The sequence below is a fragment of the Typopeltis vanoorti genome, chromosome 14 (assembly GCF_054136105.1).
Source record: "Typopeltis vanoorti isolate ZY-2024b chromosome 14, IOZ_Tvanoo_1.0, whole genome shotgun sequence".
In the NCBI taxonomy this organism is placed as follows: domain Eukaryota; kingdom Metazoa; phylum Arthropoda; class Arachnida; order Uropygi; family Thelyphonidae; genus Typopeltis; species Typopeltis vanoorti.
The window spans coordinates 11,636,558-11,657,173 of record NC_143562.1 but is presented as its reverse complement, the minus strand read 5'-3'; the positions used below and the strand labels follow the sequence as shown (position 1 = coordinate 11,657,173).

Sequence of the window (20,616 nt, the reverse complement as noted above, 5' to 3'; positions counted from 1 at the left end):
TTGATTCGAATGAATTAAAGGATTTAATCGAATCAGATCCACGACAGCCTATACGAGAGATCGCCCAGACACTAAATGTACACTTCTCAACTGTTTCACAGCACTTGGCAATAATAGGAAAAGTAAGAAAGCTCGACAAGTGGGTGCCTCACGAAAACTCACTGATGAAAACGAAGCACGGCGTTTGGAAGTGTGCTCTTCTCTCTTAAGAAGGAAAAAAGGAAAGTTCCTGCAACGAATTGTGACTGTGGATGAGACGTGAATATTCTACGATAATCGTACATGTTCGTCGCAGTGGTTGGGAGTGAAAGACGCTCCAGGAAGGACTCCAAATGCATCTCTGCATCCAATGAAGATGTTTACTGTATGGTGGTCTTTTGCTGGTGTTATTCACTACTCATTCCTTCCACGAGGTGAAACGATTAATGCAGCTCTATATTGTGTAATAGGACTCCATGTGTGAATAGACATGGAGTCCTATTGCTTCAGGATAACGCCTGACCACATACGGTATTGTCAACCATACAGCAAATCAACAATTTGGGATACGAAATAGTGCCTCATCCTCCATACTCATCTGACATTTCCCCAACAGATTACCATTTTTTTTGCGTCACTTCAGCCATTTTTTGTCCAAGAAATGCCTTGCCAACGACGCATCAATTTATCGGGCAGTGGAGGACTTCATCCCTTCCAGAGACACTGATTTTTACAAATGTGGTATAAATGACGTTGCCACAAGTTGGACACAATGCATTGATGCTGCTAGAGATTACTTTGATTAAACAGGTATTCTTCTTCTTTTTATTCTCTTCGTATTCAATAGTCCTTAAAATCGGCCATTTTATTTGCAACAACCCAATAAATGACAAGCAACCAGCTTGGAATAGCAAAATGACAAACAGAAATGGACGAATCCTCGACGAATATGTTACTCCCAACAACACAGCAGTAGCCGGTCATAACTGAAACAAGTAGGTTCGGTCTCTTCGGCCATCTAGATGTATTGACATTGCTATCCTACAAAATATTAGTTGTCATTATCAACTCCAAACTATTACTGGACTATCTTCAGATCATAACCCCCATTTTACTAAAATGAGGCACGCAGCAACAACTTACCCACCTCAATCTTCACAGCATGAGAAAAATTCGCAAATGCATTCTTCAAACATATCGGTTTTGTACCCACCATAAAAAAAATCAGAAGACATAGATGAAGCAGTATCCAATCTCACAAATCGAATTAATACTTCCTCGACAAAGTCCCAACTTTCACCTTCAAAGAGTCTCAAAAAACTCTCTGCACAGACAAGTATGTCATATGGCAATACTTGGAGAACCACCGAACAATTAAAGCCAGGTCCATACCTTGTTCACGCAATTAGGGAATTAAAGCCACTGGATAAGGAAAAACGTATTATTCGATCATTTCTTGAAAATAATGGCGTTCACGAGCGAGCTGGAAAATGTCTTTTTCAGTGACGAAGCGTGGTTGCATCCAAGTGGATACGTTAATAGCCAAAATAACGGAATTTGGTCATCGGAAAAATCCTCATGTTTTCTATAAAATGCCACCAAAATTGCGGTGTGGTGTGCAGGATCAGTCCGTCACATTGTTGGACCCATTTTCTTGGAGATGACATTGAACAGTGAACTTGTAGCAAGACTACATCAGCCCGTTCGTGGCTCTCTTTCAGATCGTGATTGCTGTTTTATATGAAACAATGCAATTTTTGCAAGAGTTTTTTTGGTGACAGGCTCATTTCTAAAGGACTTTGGATCCCAGTTCCGCCAGATTTGTCACCTTGGATATGAATATTACTTCCATAGCAATAGCAGGTTCTATATGCATGACACCTAGTGAGATAGTCGGTACAAATTTCGTCCTCAAGGACGAAATAGGCGAGTTTTTAGTGGTAAGATGCTCTTCACTACTCCAGATCTCTTTATGGGATTACCTGAAAGGTAAGATGTACAGAAATAATCCTGACACAATCGAAGAACAGAAGACTAAAATCACTGAAGCAATCAGCATTCCATGATTCGAAGAGTTGTCTCCAATTTTCTAAAAAAAACATCACGTGCCTGCGTTTAAGAATGAGGCGGCCATTTTGAAAATTGCTTTTAATGTTATTTATTGTTGCCTTTGTAAAGATCGTTCTAAGCTTTTTTGTAGCAATTTAGTTCTATAAAGCTTGTCATTAGTATTAAAAAATTCAAGTTTATTTTATTATGTGAGCGATCTTTGGATGACACTGTATCTTCACACTACAGCTTCGGGGTACCCTAAAACATGGCTTATTATTATTTTTTTAAATACATAATTCTGGTCACTCTCATAGTACGCTCTCCGAGAGAAAACTCGACATATTTATGACGTAAGATGAACTAGAATGCAACATCTGAGAAGTAGTGAAGAGCATTCTGACGACTCGCCTATTTCGTCATTGAGGAGACGAAATTTGTGCTTACTACCTCATTAGATGTTACGCATAAAGAGTATACTGTTGCCAAGGAAGCAATATCTCACATCCATTGTGCTCAGTAAGTGAAACGAATGAGATAATATTAATTGCACTGAAAAAAAAAAAAACGCATGTCACAGAATACAATGTTTTTGAGTATATATTGTGCGTGTTTGTACTTGCTTTGCGTGCCAGAGGCAGAAAAATGGAGAGAACGTTTTAAATCTTTTAGTTATTAATCCGCTTTGCAACATTAGCTTGAATTTTCAAAACCAATAAACATATAAAAAAAATCTACTATATTAATCAATTTTTTTATTTCTCTTGCAGCCGTGCTATTATGACTTATCTGATTAACAAATATGCGCCATCTGACCCAATTTATCCAAAAGATCCACAACAGAGGGCGCTAGTGGACATGATGCTTTATTTTGATTTAGAAACGTTGTACGAAGCGCAAGTTGATTACCTGGTAAGGAACATGCATTTATATAATAATATATTTTTTGAAAAGTTTTACAGAGTTTATTATCCTCTTCATATATACAGAATATTGACAAATATACAATTGAAGAATTACCATTATATTTTTGTTCACTACAAATATTCAGTATTTAATGTTAAGTGAATATCTTATTTAAATACATAAATAATGTCACATAATAAATAATAATAACTAACAATGCATTTTCCATTTTTCCGTACATTTTTACAATTATTCATTTCATGTATTAAGAGAGAGATATTTTTCATATTAACGATATTGGTTGTGGAATAATTTTTTTAGATAAATATACATAATTTTTTCAGCATTTTGTAATTTACATTTATATTTTCAATTAATTCTCAAATTATTTTCATAGTTTCTTTTTTGGTATCAGCAGGGAATGCTGAATGGATTCATTTCACTTTTTCACGATGTTATTTTTAAATTGAAAATAATATTAATAAAATTTTTATTAATATTAATAACACTGTATTTTACGTTTTTTCACATACATATTTACAATGATTAATATAATATGCTAAGAGTGATCTCATTCATTTTGACAATATTGGTTATGGATTAAATTTGTATAAATATATATACTCGTTTTTTTTTTTTTTACATTTTATCTATTACATTTCTATTTCAAAATTAACAACAAATAATAATAATAATTTTTTTAAACAGTTTTTTTATTACATTACATACATATGTGACAGTTATTACATATTACTTACATTTGTTTACATGTAATACATGCATTGGTTTTCACGTGATACGCACTTTACATGCATTTGGTTACATATGAATATGATACATACTTTATTTTTTTTAATCTTGGATGAGATGTAATTTCTCAGCTTTCATCCTCGAAGCTTATTTGTAAGCTTATCTGAGGATGACACCAGTTGGTTATTATCTATTGGTTTGTTTGCTGTGTTGGAAGCTATGAAATCTATGATTCAGAAATTTCTCAATCATAGCACGCACGCACGCACGCACGCACGCACGCACGCACGCGCGCACACGCGCACACGCACACACACACACACACACACACACACACACACACACACACACACACACACACACACACACACACACACACACACACACACACACACACACACACACACACACACACACACACACACACACACACACACAATAACTTGGAATGTATTAATGCGTGGCTGAACTGGAAGCCTGAGCGAATATATTGTGTTTGATTAAGTTTGTATGGTATTTTGGGTGCGTGTTTCTGGTTCGTAGTATGTCCTTAGAGCTCTTTTCAGGCTATTGTAGTTTGTAAGGTTTCTGTATTCAAAAAGTAATTTGTTTATCATGTCTGGGAAGTAGAAGTTACGTGTGGCCTTTCCGTAGTGATTATTGTATTTATATGTGATATAATTAGTTGTGTGTGGTCTTGTTATACGGTATGTATTTCTGACTGTCCTGTAGTTGGCATCGAAATAATGTTTTAGCAAAACTGCATATTGACATAAATGTTTTGCTGCCAGTATTTTGTGTTCTGACATTGCAGTGTATATAAAGTCGTTTTTGTCTCTTTGTTCCCAAAAGAACAGTTTTATCATTTTGTACTGTAACGACATTAATGTATGAGTATTTAGTTTGTAGGGTGCACAGAAAGCATACGTTGTTAAAGCGTATCTTAGTATATTTTGGCATAGTGCTTTGTATATTAGTGTTTTTAGGCGTGTGGGAACCATGTCTTTTAACCTGTAGAATTTGTCAGTTATTGTTCGGAGTTTGTTGTGTAGATGATTTATGTGGCTATTCCAGTTCATATCAGCATCAAAATAAATTCCAAGGTATCGTATTGTTTCAACCTGAGTGATTGTAGTGGGTTTGTTGTTCTGTGTGTTTTTTATGTTGGAAAGTGGATGTTGGATGGTTATATATTTGTTATCAACTGGTCGAATCAGTGGATTTCTGAATATCATTAATTTTGTCTTATCTGAGTTTAGGTGTATGGAGTTTTTCGTGAGCCAGTCTATGATCAGATTTATGTCATGTTGCATATTTGTTTGGGCTATGCTCGCGTTATTGTGGATGGATATTATTGCTGTATCGTCTGCGTATTGGAATATCTTACCTTTGAGTAGTAGCCGATTAATATCGTGCGTGTAAATGTTGAACAGAGTTGGGGAGAGTACAGCTCTCTGTGGCACTCCATAGTTTACTGGTAGCTCTCTATTTCGGTTTGACCCGATACTTGTGACATGCTTTCTATTTTGAAGTTAGTTTGTAAACCACCTCTGCAGAGGCCCATCTATTCCAACATGCCTCAGCCTTTCTAAGTGTGAGTGTATCAAATGCTTTAGTTAGATCAATAAAAGACCATGGCAGTTTTGTTTTTGTCTAAGGCGGTATTAATTACGTCTGTAAAGTCTTCCAAGAGAGATGTTGTTCCCTTATTTTTCTGAAAACTATGTTGTGTTTTTGGGATAATATGAAAGGTCTCTGTATATGCTATGAGTTTCTTCAGTATGATATGCTCCATAATTTGATTGATAATTGGCTACGGGTCTGTAATTGCTGATTAAATTTCTTTTTCCGTGTTTGTATATGGGTGTGGTTATGGCGTTGTTTAGCATACTTGGTATCTGTCCTGTTTTAAATATTTTATTTATTAATATTAGTAGGATAGGACCTGAGCTAGTTGCATGTTGCTTGATATCCTTAGGTCTTATGTCATCAATTTTCTTGGCCTTTGTTTAGTTTGATTTGAGGTATTACAGAGAGAAGTTCTGCTTTTCTTTTTTCTTTCTTTTTTTTTTTTTTGGTTGGGAACCATAATATCTGTTTTGATTGCGGTCCAAGTGGATGATCACGTTTTGTGATTGGAGGAATATTTTTGTGTAGTTCTTGTATGGAGTCTGCAAAGTATTGGTTAACACGCTCGCTGCCACCTCCTTAGGCATAGTTTGTTCCCGCAGGCCAAGCCTTTTTGCGTCTTCAAGGTCACTACGAGTAATCTCGTATTGATGAGTCAATGGTGTTGTGGCGCGATAGACTGGAATTTCGGCAATACATAAAAAACAAAAAACATAAATATGCCGTGAAATTCTATGAACGCACATGCGAATCGAATGGCTTGGTGATAAATATAAAAATTTATACAGGAAAATCAGAATCCACTTTAGCGAAAATGGGTCACGCATATTTAGACAGGGGTTATGTATTGCATATGGACAATTTTTATAATTCTGTAGCTCTGACGAAATCGCTTACCGACAAAAAAATCTTACGTGTGTGGAACGCTGATAAATAATAGGAAAAACAATCCACCAGTTATTCAGAAGAAACTAAAGAAAGGAGAATTTGTCTGGCAAAGAAGAGGTCCTGTTGTATGGAAGGATAAGATGGAAGTTCTTTCCATTTCAAATATGCACAAATTTGGAATGGTTGAAACGCAAAATCGGAATGGTAAATTTCATTTAAAACCAAACAGCGTTAGGGATTATAATTTGGGGATGTCAGGCACCGATCTTTCTGATCAAATGCGTTCTTACGATTCCACCCTACGAAAGACAATTAGATGGCTAAAGAAATTGGCAATACGCATTTTTGAGGTATACATTCAAAATGCGCATAAATTTTATAACTTGATTACTGCAAATGCAATGACTACGTTAAAATTTACGAGTATACGCGTAAATAATACTCGTAAATATAATCGTAGTTGGCAGCAAACGAGTTAATTTGTGTTCGCTAAATATTAATATTCCACCCTCTCTTTTTGTTTGGCGGCATGATCTATGTTGTTGGAAACCTGGAATTTGGAAAGCAGTCGCTTCGTCATTAGTTAGGACCAATATATCAATAATACCTGTCTAATTCCTCAGATAAGCCTGTAACAATAACCAATGTTTTCGGATGCTTCTGATGTTAATATGCAAGATTGAGAGTCCTCTCGCTTGTACTGTGTGTTGTTTCCATCCATCAAGCGAGTCCAAAGTACAATTGCTGATGTATTCTGGTGTAATTGCATCTATCTGATGGTTCACATTCATTTTTGTTGTGTTGAGATCTTCTTATTGAACTAAGTTGGAGTCTTTTGTTTCACTCTGGCAACCTGTCTATATCTTCCGAGCTTTTTATTTGTATAGACTTTGAAGTATGTGACTTTCTCAAGAATATCTTGCCGTCTTTGCTGATTAAATTTCTTTTTCCATGTTTGTATATGGGTGTGATTATGGTAGTCTTTAGCATATTAAAGCATCTTTAGCATAATAATAATAATAATTATAAATAGCAAAGTCATCGGAAGTGAAGAATGCTCATAGATCAAGCTATATTTCAGCATAGATCAAGCTATGTCACTTTGTATAAGGCATACTTGCAATAAAATAAATAGATGACATTATAAATTATAATGTCATCTATTTATTTTGATGACATTATAATTTATAATGTCATCAAACATTATAAATTATAAATTTATAATGTTTGAAACACTCCAAAACTATTTAATATAATTAACATTTAATTAATATAAATATTTTAGAATAATATTATTCATTTGTTCTGAAGAAAAGATGAAATGTTTTAAAATGAATAATAGAAATAATTATATAAAAAATAGGTACATCATTTCTGAAACTCAATAAAATTAAACGATTTTGAAATTGGCTCGCAGGCCCGATTGAACCAACACACTATGGAGCACATGGCAGGCCCGATGTATTAGATAGAGCCACATTAAAAAACACATCTCATCAATTCCAGCTGCAAGTCGTTAACGACCTCAGTTCGGACCACAACCCAGTACTTCTAAAACAGAGAGAGGATACGGAATTTATTCCCAGTCAGTCATTTACTAATTTCACAAAATTCAAGGCTACAATCAACATGGATTCAGTGCCGAATATCTCCACCTGTGAAGAAACTGACCCAGCAGTCAACAACCTGGAAAGCAAAATTCAAACTAGCTTAACTGCAGCCTCTTCTATTTCCACTCCAGCTCAAGTAAACCTACTTCCAGAGGGAATCCTTGCTCTAATCAGAAACAAAAATAAAATCTGACGTCGCTTTTATAACACGCTATCTCCTCAAGATCGCCAAGAGCTGAACAGAGCATCAAACTTACTTCGCTATGCACTAAAAGATCACAGAAATCAACAGTGGGAAAGAAAACTTTGTTCCCTGAAAACTGAAGATAACTCCTTGTGGAGGGTTGGCAAAGGCTATCCGTACGAACCGTTCCAATATCCAGTCCATTCACGGAGAAAGAGGTATAGTTTATAGGGACGATGAAAAGGCAGAAGCTCTCGATGAAGCTCTTCAACTTCAGTGCAGTCCTTTATGAGCATGCGGATTTGGTCTTCATAAAGAAAATTCACCATCGAGTCCGTACGGCGCTCCAGCAGCCTACAACCGTATCTGCCCCACCTCGCCTAAAGAGGTCTACTCAATCATTAGGAAGCTCAACAAAAAAAGCCCCTGGCGCAGATGAAATTAACAACAAAACAATCGAGGCTTTCGCACAAAGCTGTCGTGCATTTGGCAGCAATCATAAGTGCAATACTCAGACTAAACTATTTTCCAACCCGATGGAAACAAGCAGACATATTCCTCATTCATTAGCCAGGAAAAGCGCCTCAGTTACCGCAAAGTTACAGACCTATCAGTCTCCTTTCATGATTGGGAAAAATTGCAGAAAAAATCATCCTCAATCGACTTCAAGTTATGGTGGACAAAAACGATACAATACCGAAAGAGCAGTTTGGGTTTCGAACCGGGCACAGTACTACACAACAAGTTCACAGACTGATCGAATTCATCACTACTGGATTCAGTTGACGACAACATACAGGAGCTGTTTTTCTGGATGTAGCAAAAGCCTTTGATAAGGTTTGGCACAAATGCCTCATCTATAAATTATTCATGGCCAACGTTCCGCTCTACCTTATCAAACGTATCGACTCCTTTCTAAAAAACCGGAAATTTCAGGTCAAGTTGAGAGGACTCAAATCCTCTTTGAAAAGAATCACTGCAGATGTTCCTCAAGGCTGGCTACTGTCTCCGCTGCTTTTTAACATCTTCGTTGCTGACGCCCCTAACACGACATCAACCACCATAGCTTGCTATGCAGATGACATGGCAATTTTGAGTAGATCTCTCGGGCTGAACTTAGCTATACAGCGCTTACAAACCGCAGCAACAAACCTAGAAAAATGGCTCAGAAAATGGAGAATAGCTGTGAATGCCGACAAAGGTAGTGTCATTCTCTTCACAAGACGGAAGGCATCCCACTATGGAGAAGTCAAACTTTTCAACACAACTATTTCATGGAAATCCAGAACCAAATATTTAGGTATTCAACTGGACAATCGCCTCAACGTTAACTCTCACATCGACTATGCCTGCACAAGGCAAACACCGCAATTATGCAACTTTACTCTCTTCTCAACCGAAGAAGCCTTGTCAGCACCGAAAACAAACTACGGATCTACAAGACAATCATTAGACCCACATTAACTTACGGATCACCGGCTTGGGGTCACACCTCTCCTGGCAACATCAAAAAGCTACAGGTCATCCAGAACAAATGTCTCCGTATGATATTCAATGCTCCGTGGTTTGTCAGGAATACTCTCCTCCACCGAGACGCTGACATTCCTGATATTCACATGTTTCTCCGTGATACTGCCATTACACATTTCTCCAAAGCAGCTAGTCATCCCAATCAACTCATTCGAGAGTCATCTAACTACGATGAAAACGATAGGTGGAAACACATGCGTCCGAAAGCGGCTCTGCTCATCGGTACAGACGCTCCCACACTGCCCTAAAATGGGTGAGCCAGGTGCTCGATAAATTCTCATTAATTTAAGCCATTTTTCATAGAGATGAAGGGATTATAATCCAAGGGATTGAGGTCCATCCAGACACAAAGGTTAAAGGTTAAAGTGGCTGCTCCCGTGTAACATCAACTTCGTCTGCTTATAAAAGAGAAAGCAATGTAAGAGATATCACTGGTGCAGCATCGTGATTTTTGGATTTCTGTATGATGTGTGATATACAGAGGTAAGCGTTCTTCATTTTGTGAACTATCAAAGTAAGACTTTGATTTGATATTCTACAAAATTTCTGCTGGCAGGTCTTTAGACCTGCTGGATTTCTAATAGCGCTTACGCAAATACATCGAAATGAGCGTGCCTGATCTAGATGTAATCACTGATTTGCTCGATAAAGAGCAGGCTCTTGTGCTTGTTAATAAACTCCAAAAGAAGTTCAAGCTGACATGGTCTACTAGTATGATTGACCCCGACATCATTATCGAGTCACTCGATAAAGGGACAGCACTCACTTTTATTAAAAAGCTTCTCAAAAAGTTTGAACGGGATTGGCCCGGCTATTTAAACTTATATTCTTCACCCGAAGTCGATGTTGAGGAAAATGAAGACTTTCCTCAAATGGAGGAAAAACTCAATCTAGTTGTCTCTACCTCTAATCCTTCTGATTAAGGAGAGATCCACGCTCGTAAAAAGCGAAACCCTCTCGCTGCTGAGCCAAGAAATGATGTTGGTTTGGAATGAATGAGGACGCTCCAGTATCAGATCCCTCTGCTCCCCAATGAAAAGGTGCCACCGATTATCATAAGGGAAAAGCAGAGATGGACAACACTAAGAACCATCATGGCTAACTTACAAATAAGTTATAGATCTGCTAAAAATGTAGACGAGGGCATACAAATTCAGCCCACCACAGTGGCTGAATATAGAAATCTTACAAAGGAATTGGAAGCAAGAGGAACTCAATATCACACATTTTCACTTTCCTCTGAAAAAAAATCTGAAAGTGGTCCTACGAGGAGTCTCCGAGGATATTGACACAGATGAAATAGTTACTGACCTCAATTTACAGGATCTACCTCCCATGAAGGTCACTAGAATATCCATATCAAATAAGACACCTATGCCTTTAGTTTAATTCATAATATTTACAAAGACATATACAATCTAAAATCAATCTATGGACTCAAAATCCCCAGAACAATTGAAAAAGAAAGCATCTTCTGGGAAGTGCCACAAATGTCAAAAATTTGGCCTTGCCCAAAAGCTAGGCAAAGCTCAGTACAGATGCGTAAAGTGTGGCGAGAATCGCCCCAAATGGAAGTATACATCACCCCAAAAACAGATGGAACGATCCAAATAATCAATCTACCTCGTCATCTAGTGCGAGAGTTCCTGAAGCTCAGGCTTCTCAGTCCTCCAAGAGTGAGAACATGACAACAGGTGCTCGTCCATCATTACTGCTCCCCTTAAGAAAATGAAATTTCAACATCAAGCGAGAACATATGCTGATGTGGCCTGCTCCAAACAGATAGTACAAACCCAGAACCTGACTAATCCACATTCAAATCTATCAGCGATTATCACCTCTTCTCTTGCAAACATGCTGCAGGAATTTATCAACTGAAATCCATCATTAAGTGTTACAAAAATATTCTTACAGCAAACCCAATCCATATTATCTGCACTCTCTAATGCATAGGAAAAGAATCGCCCAATATTCCCTTAGGATTATCGCTTGGAATACCAACGGTATCAAAAATAAACTCTTAGAAATCCAGGAATTCAATAATAGATACAACCCAGATATATTTCTAATCAGTGAAACTCACCTGAGGCCTGCTGATACCCTAAAAATCAGAATTTATCAGATTTACAGAAACGACAGACTTGGGTATAGATGTGGAGGTACACCCACCCTTATCAAAAACTATATCACTCATCATTCAATAACCAACCCTACAACCCCCAACCTCGAAATCACAGGAATTAATGTCCGCACAAACTCAATTGGAAACCTTACAATTTTTTCTGCTTACAACCCTCCTTTAAAGACATTATTGACCTCAGATCTGGATGACAACCTTGGAGTAAAAGGACCGGTCGTCATCGTTTGAGACTTCTATGCAAAACATCCTGCTTGGAACAGTAAATCTACCAATAAAAATGGCCGCATCCTTTCTAGCTACACAGGATCAAACTATTCTGTTGTGGCTGGACCTACCGAACCAAGTTATCTCAGTACGTCTGGCACTGCTGACATCCTGGATATAGCCATCCTGCAAGACATTAAACTACAGTACAGCCTTAAATCACTAAACGAGCTGTCGTCGGATCACAACTCAATTCTACTGCAATTGGGAGAACAAGAATGCCTGCCTCCTCCCTCTCATTCAGGCATATCGTCGGAGAGATTGTCTAAAGCACTTAGGGAACAAAGTGGACCTGTCCCTCATATATGCACACCAGAAGATGTGGATTCTGCAGTGACTAGCTTCACCCAACAGATTAAGTCCGCTATAACGGCTGCAACCTTCCACAAACCTGTTCCCAAGCCTGATCGTTTGCCTGAGGATATTATACACCTGATCAGAGAGAAGAACAGAGCTAAGAAGAGATTTCGTAACACTCGAGCTCCTCAGGACAAAACAGTGTTTAAAAGCTTGAATGGAGCAATAAGAGATGCACTTAAAACACATAGAAACCAAGTTTGGGATAACAAGTTAGACTCTATCTACATTTTGATAACGATTGGTTACCCCCAGATAGACTGAGGGCTACTGAGAAGCATGAAAAATAAAAATTGATCCCCCCATAATCTCAAACCAGGGCCTTGTCCACACAGATGCAGATATGGCAGAAGCAATACTAAAGAATCTAGAGGAGCAGAGCAAACCTTCTTATAACAACTTAGATTTCAATCACTTGTACAAAATCCACAGACAGGTCAGGCATGTATTACATCTCCCAGATACCAGTGCTTACCATTTTGCACCCGCATCACCTGTTGAATTATATGATATTATTAAAAAACTTTAGAACAATAAAGCTCCTGGACCAGACGGCATTTCAAACAGGGTGATCAAGCTGCTGCCTCGAAAAGCTGTACTCATTTTGGACTCCTACACAAACTTATCTCAGCAAGTATTTCACTAAAAAATGGTTCATCTAATCCAATCATATCTTCAAAATAGATCAATACAAGTCAAAATCAACGGTTCAGCATCGTCCCAGTGCCATATCTTTCCTGGGGTGCTGCAGGGATATCTATTGGCGCCATTGCTGTTTTCTGAATACATGTCAGACATCCCACACAATCCGGTGTCTTCCATCTTGGCCCTGTATGCAGACGATACAGCAATACTAACCAGATCTCTCCGACCCCATTTCATTACCAGAAAGCTTCAAGAAAACCTTCTAAAGCTGGAGGGTTGGTTCTCCAAATGGAGATTGGAAGTCAACCCCCAGAAAAGCTCAGCCGTTCTTTTCTCGAAAATGCCAATGTCTCCTGCACGAGATGTGTTACTGTTCAATACTAAAATTCCCTGGCAGACGGAAACAAAATACCTGGGTGTAATTCTCTACAAAAAGCTGTCTTTCAACCAACACATCAAGTCTGCGTGCATAAAGGCATCTAAAGCCATAGCTCATATCTATCCGCTAATTAATAGAAATAGCAAGCTCAGCAACAGAATCAGATTGCAACTGTACCAGATGACGATTCGTCCTATAATCACCTATGCCTTTCCAGCCTGGAGCCACACCTTTAATACTAACATTATCAAAATGCAACGAGTGCAGAACAAGTGCTTGAGAATGATTCTGAACGCTCCGTGGTATGTTAGAAAGGATCAACTTCATAGACATACAAATATTCCCTATATTTTCTCTTTTCTACAATCCTTAGCATCCAAGTTTTTCCTAAAGACGTCCACACACCCCAACGATTTGGTTCAGCAAGCTGCAGCATACGGAGCAACGGACATATTCAAATATTGAAGAGCAAAAGCTATATTAGCCTCCTTTAGTGATGCATAATCTCCATGCCCATTCAGGGCAAGCAAACTGCTCATACATTTTACCCTTACTGTATCCACAACAGATAGCGGGGAATATGAAAAGCATCTTGCTTCACCCCTGAAGACATAAATGTCAATTGTCAATTGGCTGCTCCAGTGTGGTGGCAGGGATAAGAATAGCACAACGCAAATCCATCCGTGTCGTAAGAGGCGACTAAATGGACGCTGAGTTTCGAGAGATTGAGTTTCGTTCTCTTAAGGTTTTTGCTTTGAGGGAGCAATTTGAGTGTCCGGGGAGAATGTTTTCCGCACGGCCCAGTGAAGGGCTTTGTCCACGTGGATGCCTTTCCCTGGAATATGAGCGGTTCTGCTCGGTGGTGGTGGTGATCGTCACTTAGTGGAGTTGGACGATCTTTCGGCCACTATTGAGTGGTCTAAGGATCGTCCTAATTTTTATAGTTGGCTTTACGTAAATATCGCCAATGTAGCTCATGCATATCGTACGAGGGGACTAAAATGCGCACTCTGGGAGGGCAATGGATGGCAATGCTGTAGCCGATGAAGTTCTAACTGAGGCTCGGCTATTGCTGATCAGAGCTCTATATAGCTCAATAATACCCTATCCTTACACTGTTCTCTTCAGATAACGAGGAATATGAAAAGCATTCTTGCTTCGCCCTTTTAAGCCAGTCTTTTTAAGGATTATAGAAAGTAAAAAAAAAAAAATATTGAAAGTTCAGTTTCGTGTACCGACTAAAAATTATAGAAAGTTTTTAAAGCAAAAAAAATGTGTATCATTTCAAAAAACGTATTTTCTCAGTACCCACAGATATATCGCAATGAACTACCGCATCCTGAAGCTGCACCTAAATTCCAGAAGGCGCTGCATGTGTTGGACTGTATCCTGAAAACCAAAGATTATATAGCTGCAGACCATCTGACTTTAGCGGATTTATCAGCTTATGCTACCCTCACATTTGCAGAGGTAAATTATATATATCCATTGATTTATTATTATTATTATTATTATTATTATTATTATTATTATTATTTGGATAGAGGGCGCTGTGTAGGCATACGAACGGTTGCATGGTTGTATCGCTGGTCCCGTTTTTTATAGTTTTAATGTGGTTCTAACTCCTGTTTTTAATTTAAAAGTGTCATAAAGTAACTCTACTTGTCACGCTGAAGACAGTGACATATAATTCATTGAAATCGGCCAAGTGGAATCCAAAATCTGAGTGTGCTAAATATTGAAGCGTACACCGCGGTTGCTAACGAGCATAGAACAAAGGACGTCGCCATCTTTACGGCTGTCCAAAGGAAGAAAGGTGAGTCATGAAGTGCAACAAGTGCCTGAAGGAATTACCGTCCGACGAATGTTATATAACCTGCAGGAAATGCCATAGGAATCTTCACTTTACATGTTCCGGACTTTCAGAAACAACTTGGCAACGCAAATCCAATGCCAAACGAGAAGAATGGAAGTGCTTAAACTGTACAGAGAACAAAGAAACGCCGCCACCCCGGCACAACTGATTACACCGGAGGCAGAATCGGACGATGAACTGAACAGACAACAAAACACCGGTGAGTCTTATAATTTGAATTCCGTAAATTTATTGCTAGAAAAAGGTTTAGAAAATATAAAAGGTAGATAGCTTGGTAGATCTTGTCCAAGAACTATTTGATAAACAGAATAAAGAAATAACAAAAAAAAATTAGCGAATATGAAGAGTACAAAGAAGTTTTACAAACGGTAAAAGACATTAAAACCAGCATTAACGCATTAACTGACAGGCAGCTTTTATCAAATTGATAAAAGACAGATCGGAACTCCGTCAAGAATTTAATTCCCTGAAACTACAATACGAAGTTTTAAACCAACAACAACAACAACATAAAGAAGACCTTGTCATAAACGGTCTTCCAGAAACCGAATCCACAGAAAATCTCAGAGACGTAGTTTTAAAGTTAGGCCATGCAATTGACATCCCCCTACAGCATAATGATATTCAGACCATAAATCGGTTTCCCAGGAAGAACAAAAAACAAGGCTCGCCAAGACCCACCGGTCATAGTTCGTCTGACAAGCAAGACTACAAGAGACAATCTCATAAAAGCCAGCAGACTGTTGTCAAGGTCTTAAACGCATGTAAAAAATCGCAAGACAATACGCCAATCTTTCTATCGGAGTAATTAACACCTTTCAATCAGAATCTTTTGAACCAAGCAAGAAAAGAAAAAACAGAAAACAAAAGTATTAATTTTTATGGATCAAAGACGGCAAAATATTCTCAAGAAAGTCACAGACTTCAAAGTCTATACAAATAAAAAGCTCGGAAGATATAGACAGGTTGCCAGAGTGAAACAAAAGACTCCAACTTAGTTCAATAAGAAGATCTCAACACAACAAAAAAGAATGTGAACCATCAGATAGATGTAATTACACCAGAATACAATAGTAATTGTACTTTCGAATCGCTTGATGCATGGAAACAAAACACAGTACAAGCGAGAGGTCTCTCAATCTTGCATATTAACATCAGAAGCATCCGAAAACATTGGTTATTGTTACAGGCTTATCTGAGGAATTACCCTGATATTATTGATATATTGATTCTAACAGTAGAAGTATCCATAACTAATGACGAAGCGAGTGCTTTCCAAATTCCAGGCTTCCAACAACATAGATCATGCCGCCAAACAAAAAGAGGGGATGGAATATTAATATTTATCAAACAAAAATTAATAGCAAAAGAAGCGGCCTATCAGTTCCAGCATGCTGAAACCCTTTGCCTCGAAATCACTAATACCACCAAAAGACAGCATCCCATAATACTAAATGCAATTTACAGGCCACCAAATCTAAACATGATAAAATTCTTGCACGAACTCAATTGCTGGCTTTCACGCCAAGAAATATTCTCAACCGAATACCTAATGATAATCGTCGACATAAACATAAATATTGCAAACGAAAACCAGAACAACACGGTTCAATACCTAGACACGCTATATATGTATAATCTAATACCAACAATAACATCATGTACTAGAGAAGAAATATTCGGAAATACTATCACTGCCTCCTGTCTAGATCATATAAACGTCCGAGCACCACCAAACAGTGACACAGCATCAGTCATGAAGTGCAAAGTAGCAGACCATTACTTCACCGCTCTAAGTTTGCACACCAAGACAATATCCCTGCAATGTCCCACAGAAGAAAAGCGACAGAAAACAATAATAGACGAAGAAATAGTCAACCACGAAATAAGAAAAACAGACTGGGAACACCTGGCATCAGATTCAGCAGATATCTTATACAACAACATTAAACTCACACTGGAGGAAATATATAAGAAAGCTACAAAGAAAGTCAGAAATCGTTCAAAAACAACACAAAATCCTTGGATAACACAAAACTTAATCCTAAAAACACAGAAAGGACGCTTTATGGAAAGAATTAAAGCGACATCCAAATAACACAGCTTTAAAAACTGAATATAAGATAACAAGGAATCGTCTTACAATTCAAATCAGAAATGCAAAAAGAATCTACTACAGGGACAAATTAACCTCTGCACAAAACAACATGAAACAAACCTGGCATCTGATCAATGAGATGCTAGATTCCAAACACTACCGCCTCCGAAACCATAACACAAAGCTTCATGAAAGACACAAAACCTATCCAACAACTAGCAAATGCCTTTAACCAATACTTTGCAAACTCCATCCAAGAACTGCACAGAAATATTCCCTCAATCACAAAACGTGACCCTCCACTTGGAGCACAATCAAAACAGACATTATGGTTCCCAACCATAAAAGAAGCAGAACTTCTCTCTGCAATACATCAAATCAAACCAAACAAAGGCTCAGGAATAGATGGTATAAGACCTAAAGCTATAAAGCAACGTCGAATTAGTTTAAGTCCTATTCTACTAAAATTAATAAATAAATATTTAAAAAAGGACAGATAGCAATTATGCTAAAGATCGCCATAACCACACCCATATACAAACATGGAAAAAGAAATTTAATCAGCAATTACAGACCCATAGCAACATTACCAATTATCAATCAAATTATGGAGCGGATCATACTGAAGCACAGCATACACAGAGGCCTTTCATTTTATCCCCAAAACACAATATGGTTTTCAGAAAAATAAGGGAACAACATCTCTCTTGGAAGACTTTACAGACGTAATTAATACCGCCTTAGACAAAAACAAAATTGCCATGGTAGTCTTTATTCATCTAACTAAAGCATTCGATACACTCACACATCAAACCTTGTTAGAAAAGCTGAGGCATGTTGGAATAGACAGGCCTCTTCACAGGTGGTTTACAAACTACCTTCAAAATAGAAAGCATATCATACGTATCGAGTCAAACCGAAGCAGAGAGCTACCAATAACCTGTGGAGTCCCACAGGGAGCTGTACTCTCCCCAACTCTGTTAAACATTTATACGCACGATATTAATCAGCTACCACTCAAAGGTAAGATATTCCAATACGCAGACGATACAGCAATAATATCCATCCATAATAACGCAAGCATAGCCCAAACAAATATGCAACATGACATAAATCTGATCATAGACTGGCTCACGAAAAACTCCATACACCTAACCTCAGATAAGACAAAATTAATGATATTTAGAAATTCACTGACTCGACCAGTTGATAACAAATATATAACCATCCAACGTCCACTTTCCAATATAAAAAAAACACAGAACAGCAAAATCACTCAGGTTGAAACAATACGATACCTTGGAATTTATTTTGATGCAGATAGAAACTGGAATAGCCACATAAACCATCTACACAACAAACTGCGAACAATAAGTGGCAAATTCTACAGGTTAAAAGACATAATTCCCATACGCCTAAAAACACTAATATACAAAGTATGCCAAAATATACTAAGATACGCTATAACAACGTATGCTTTCTGTGCACCCTACAAATTAAATAGATTAATGTCGCTACAGTACAAAATGATAAAACTGATATTTTGGGAACAAAGAGACAAAAACGACTTTATATACACTGCAATGTTAGAACACAAAATACTGACAGCAAAACATTTATGTCACTATGCAGCTTTGCTAAAACATTATTTCGACGCCAACTACAGGACAGTCAGAAACACATATCTCAGACAACCAATTATATCACATATAAATACAATAATCACTATGGAAAGGCCACACTACACTTCTACATCTCCGACATGATAAACAAATTCCCTTTTGAATACAGAAATCTTACAAACTACAATAGCCCGAAAAGAGCTCAAGGACATACTATGAACAAGAAACACGCACCCAAAATACCGTACAAACTTAATGAAACACAATATATTCGTTCAGGCTTCCAGTTCAGCGACGCATCAATACATTTCAAGTGTGTGTGTGTGTGTGTGTGCGTGTGTGTGTGTGTGTGTGTGTGTGTGTGTGTGTGTGTGTGTGTGTGTGTGTGTGTGTGTGTGTGTGTGTGTGTGTGTGTGAATGCGCGTGCGTGAATTTCTCAATCATAGATTTCGTAGCTTCCCAACACAGCAAAAAAAAAAACAATAAATAATAACCAACTGGTGTCATCCTCATATAAGCATACATATAAACATCGAGGATGAAAGCAGAGAAATTAGTTCTCATCCGAGATGTATCAAATGTAACCAAATGCATGTAATGTACGTATCACATGTAAACCAATGTAAGTAATGTATGTAATAACTGTAACAAAAGTATGCAATATAGAGTGATTATATCCATTGATATTGTATATATAGAGTGTACAATTGCAAAGACTGTAATAATCACCATTGTATTTGTTATGCGTAATTGTGTTCCTATAATGTATGTAATTTATCTGAGAAATAATAAAAATGGTAAAAAAATTTTAAAAAAAATTATTATTAATATTATTATTATTATATAAGTCCTCCAGCAGTCAAGACTCATTGATTTATGTATATATTTACACAATTAGTGCAAATTAGTAAATAAATATATGTCTTTTTATTTATTTATTTTATTATGATTTTTTTTCAGGCAGCTGGTTTCGATTTCGGTTCACATTACAACATAAGGAACTGGTTTTGGAAACTAAGGTGGGAACTTCCTTATGATTACGAGGTAAATACTGTTCCTCTACGAGCACTAAGAAAACATCTCGGAAATCATGAAGAAGAAGAGATAGAATCAATACGGTTGTGAAATAAAAAATAAATGCATAAATCGAATATCTCCCACTAATAATACTAGATGGCGCTTCCGGTCTGATAGCGCTACAACAGATTTACTCATAGTTCGGTTATTAACAATTAACTACTTATTAATTAACTCTCTTGTTCTTTGAAAAATACGGTATTAATTTTCGACATTCAGTGGCTATTAAAATAGAACAATAGGAGTAATGTCTTATTGAAAATTTCAGCCATAAGCTATTATTTTCTCGAGAATTATGATTATAAACGTAGTGATTTTGTTTTTTTAAAAAAACGAATAGTTCGCCATTTCGATGTTATGCGTCAATATGAAATTGATCACCACGGAAACCGATGCTTTTGTAGTGTTTTTATGATGTAATATATAACATAATAATAATTATTATATTATGTTATTATATAGTAAAAAATATCACCTTTTATAATGATTATGTTATATTATTATACAGCTATATATACAAACCATAAAACAGAACTGATGTGAAAAATATAAAAGTACCCGTGTGGTGGCCGGGATAAGAATAGTCCCAACAATGTATCTCATGCATGTCGAACGAGGCGACTAAAATGGGTA

General features: G+C 37.3%; 1 protein-coding gene across 2 annotated transcripts in view; it reads left to right on the top strand.

Moving 5' to 3' along the window:
* LOC150099224 (glutathione S-transferase 1-like) overlaps positions 1–20,390 on the top strand; it is a 31,140-nt gene extending 10,750 nt beyond the window's left edge. Inside the window, exons 3-5 of one of the 2 annotated variants that reach the window (XM_090404215.1) lie at positions 2,799–2,940; positions 14,616–14,780; positions 19,867–20,390. In XM_090404215.1, coding sequence (XP_090260341.1) covers positions 2,799–2,940; positions 14,616–14,780; positions 19,867–20,031 — 472 coding nt within the window. In that variant the 3' untranslated portion in view covers positions 20,032–20,390. The remainder of the gene's footprint in view (positions 1–2,798; positions 2,941–14,615; positions 14,781–19,866) is intronic. The other variant, XM_090404216.1, reaches the window with a different exon arrangement.
* Positions 20,391–20,616: the final 226 nt, after the last annotated feature.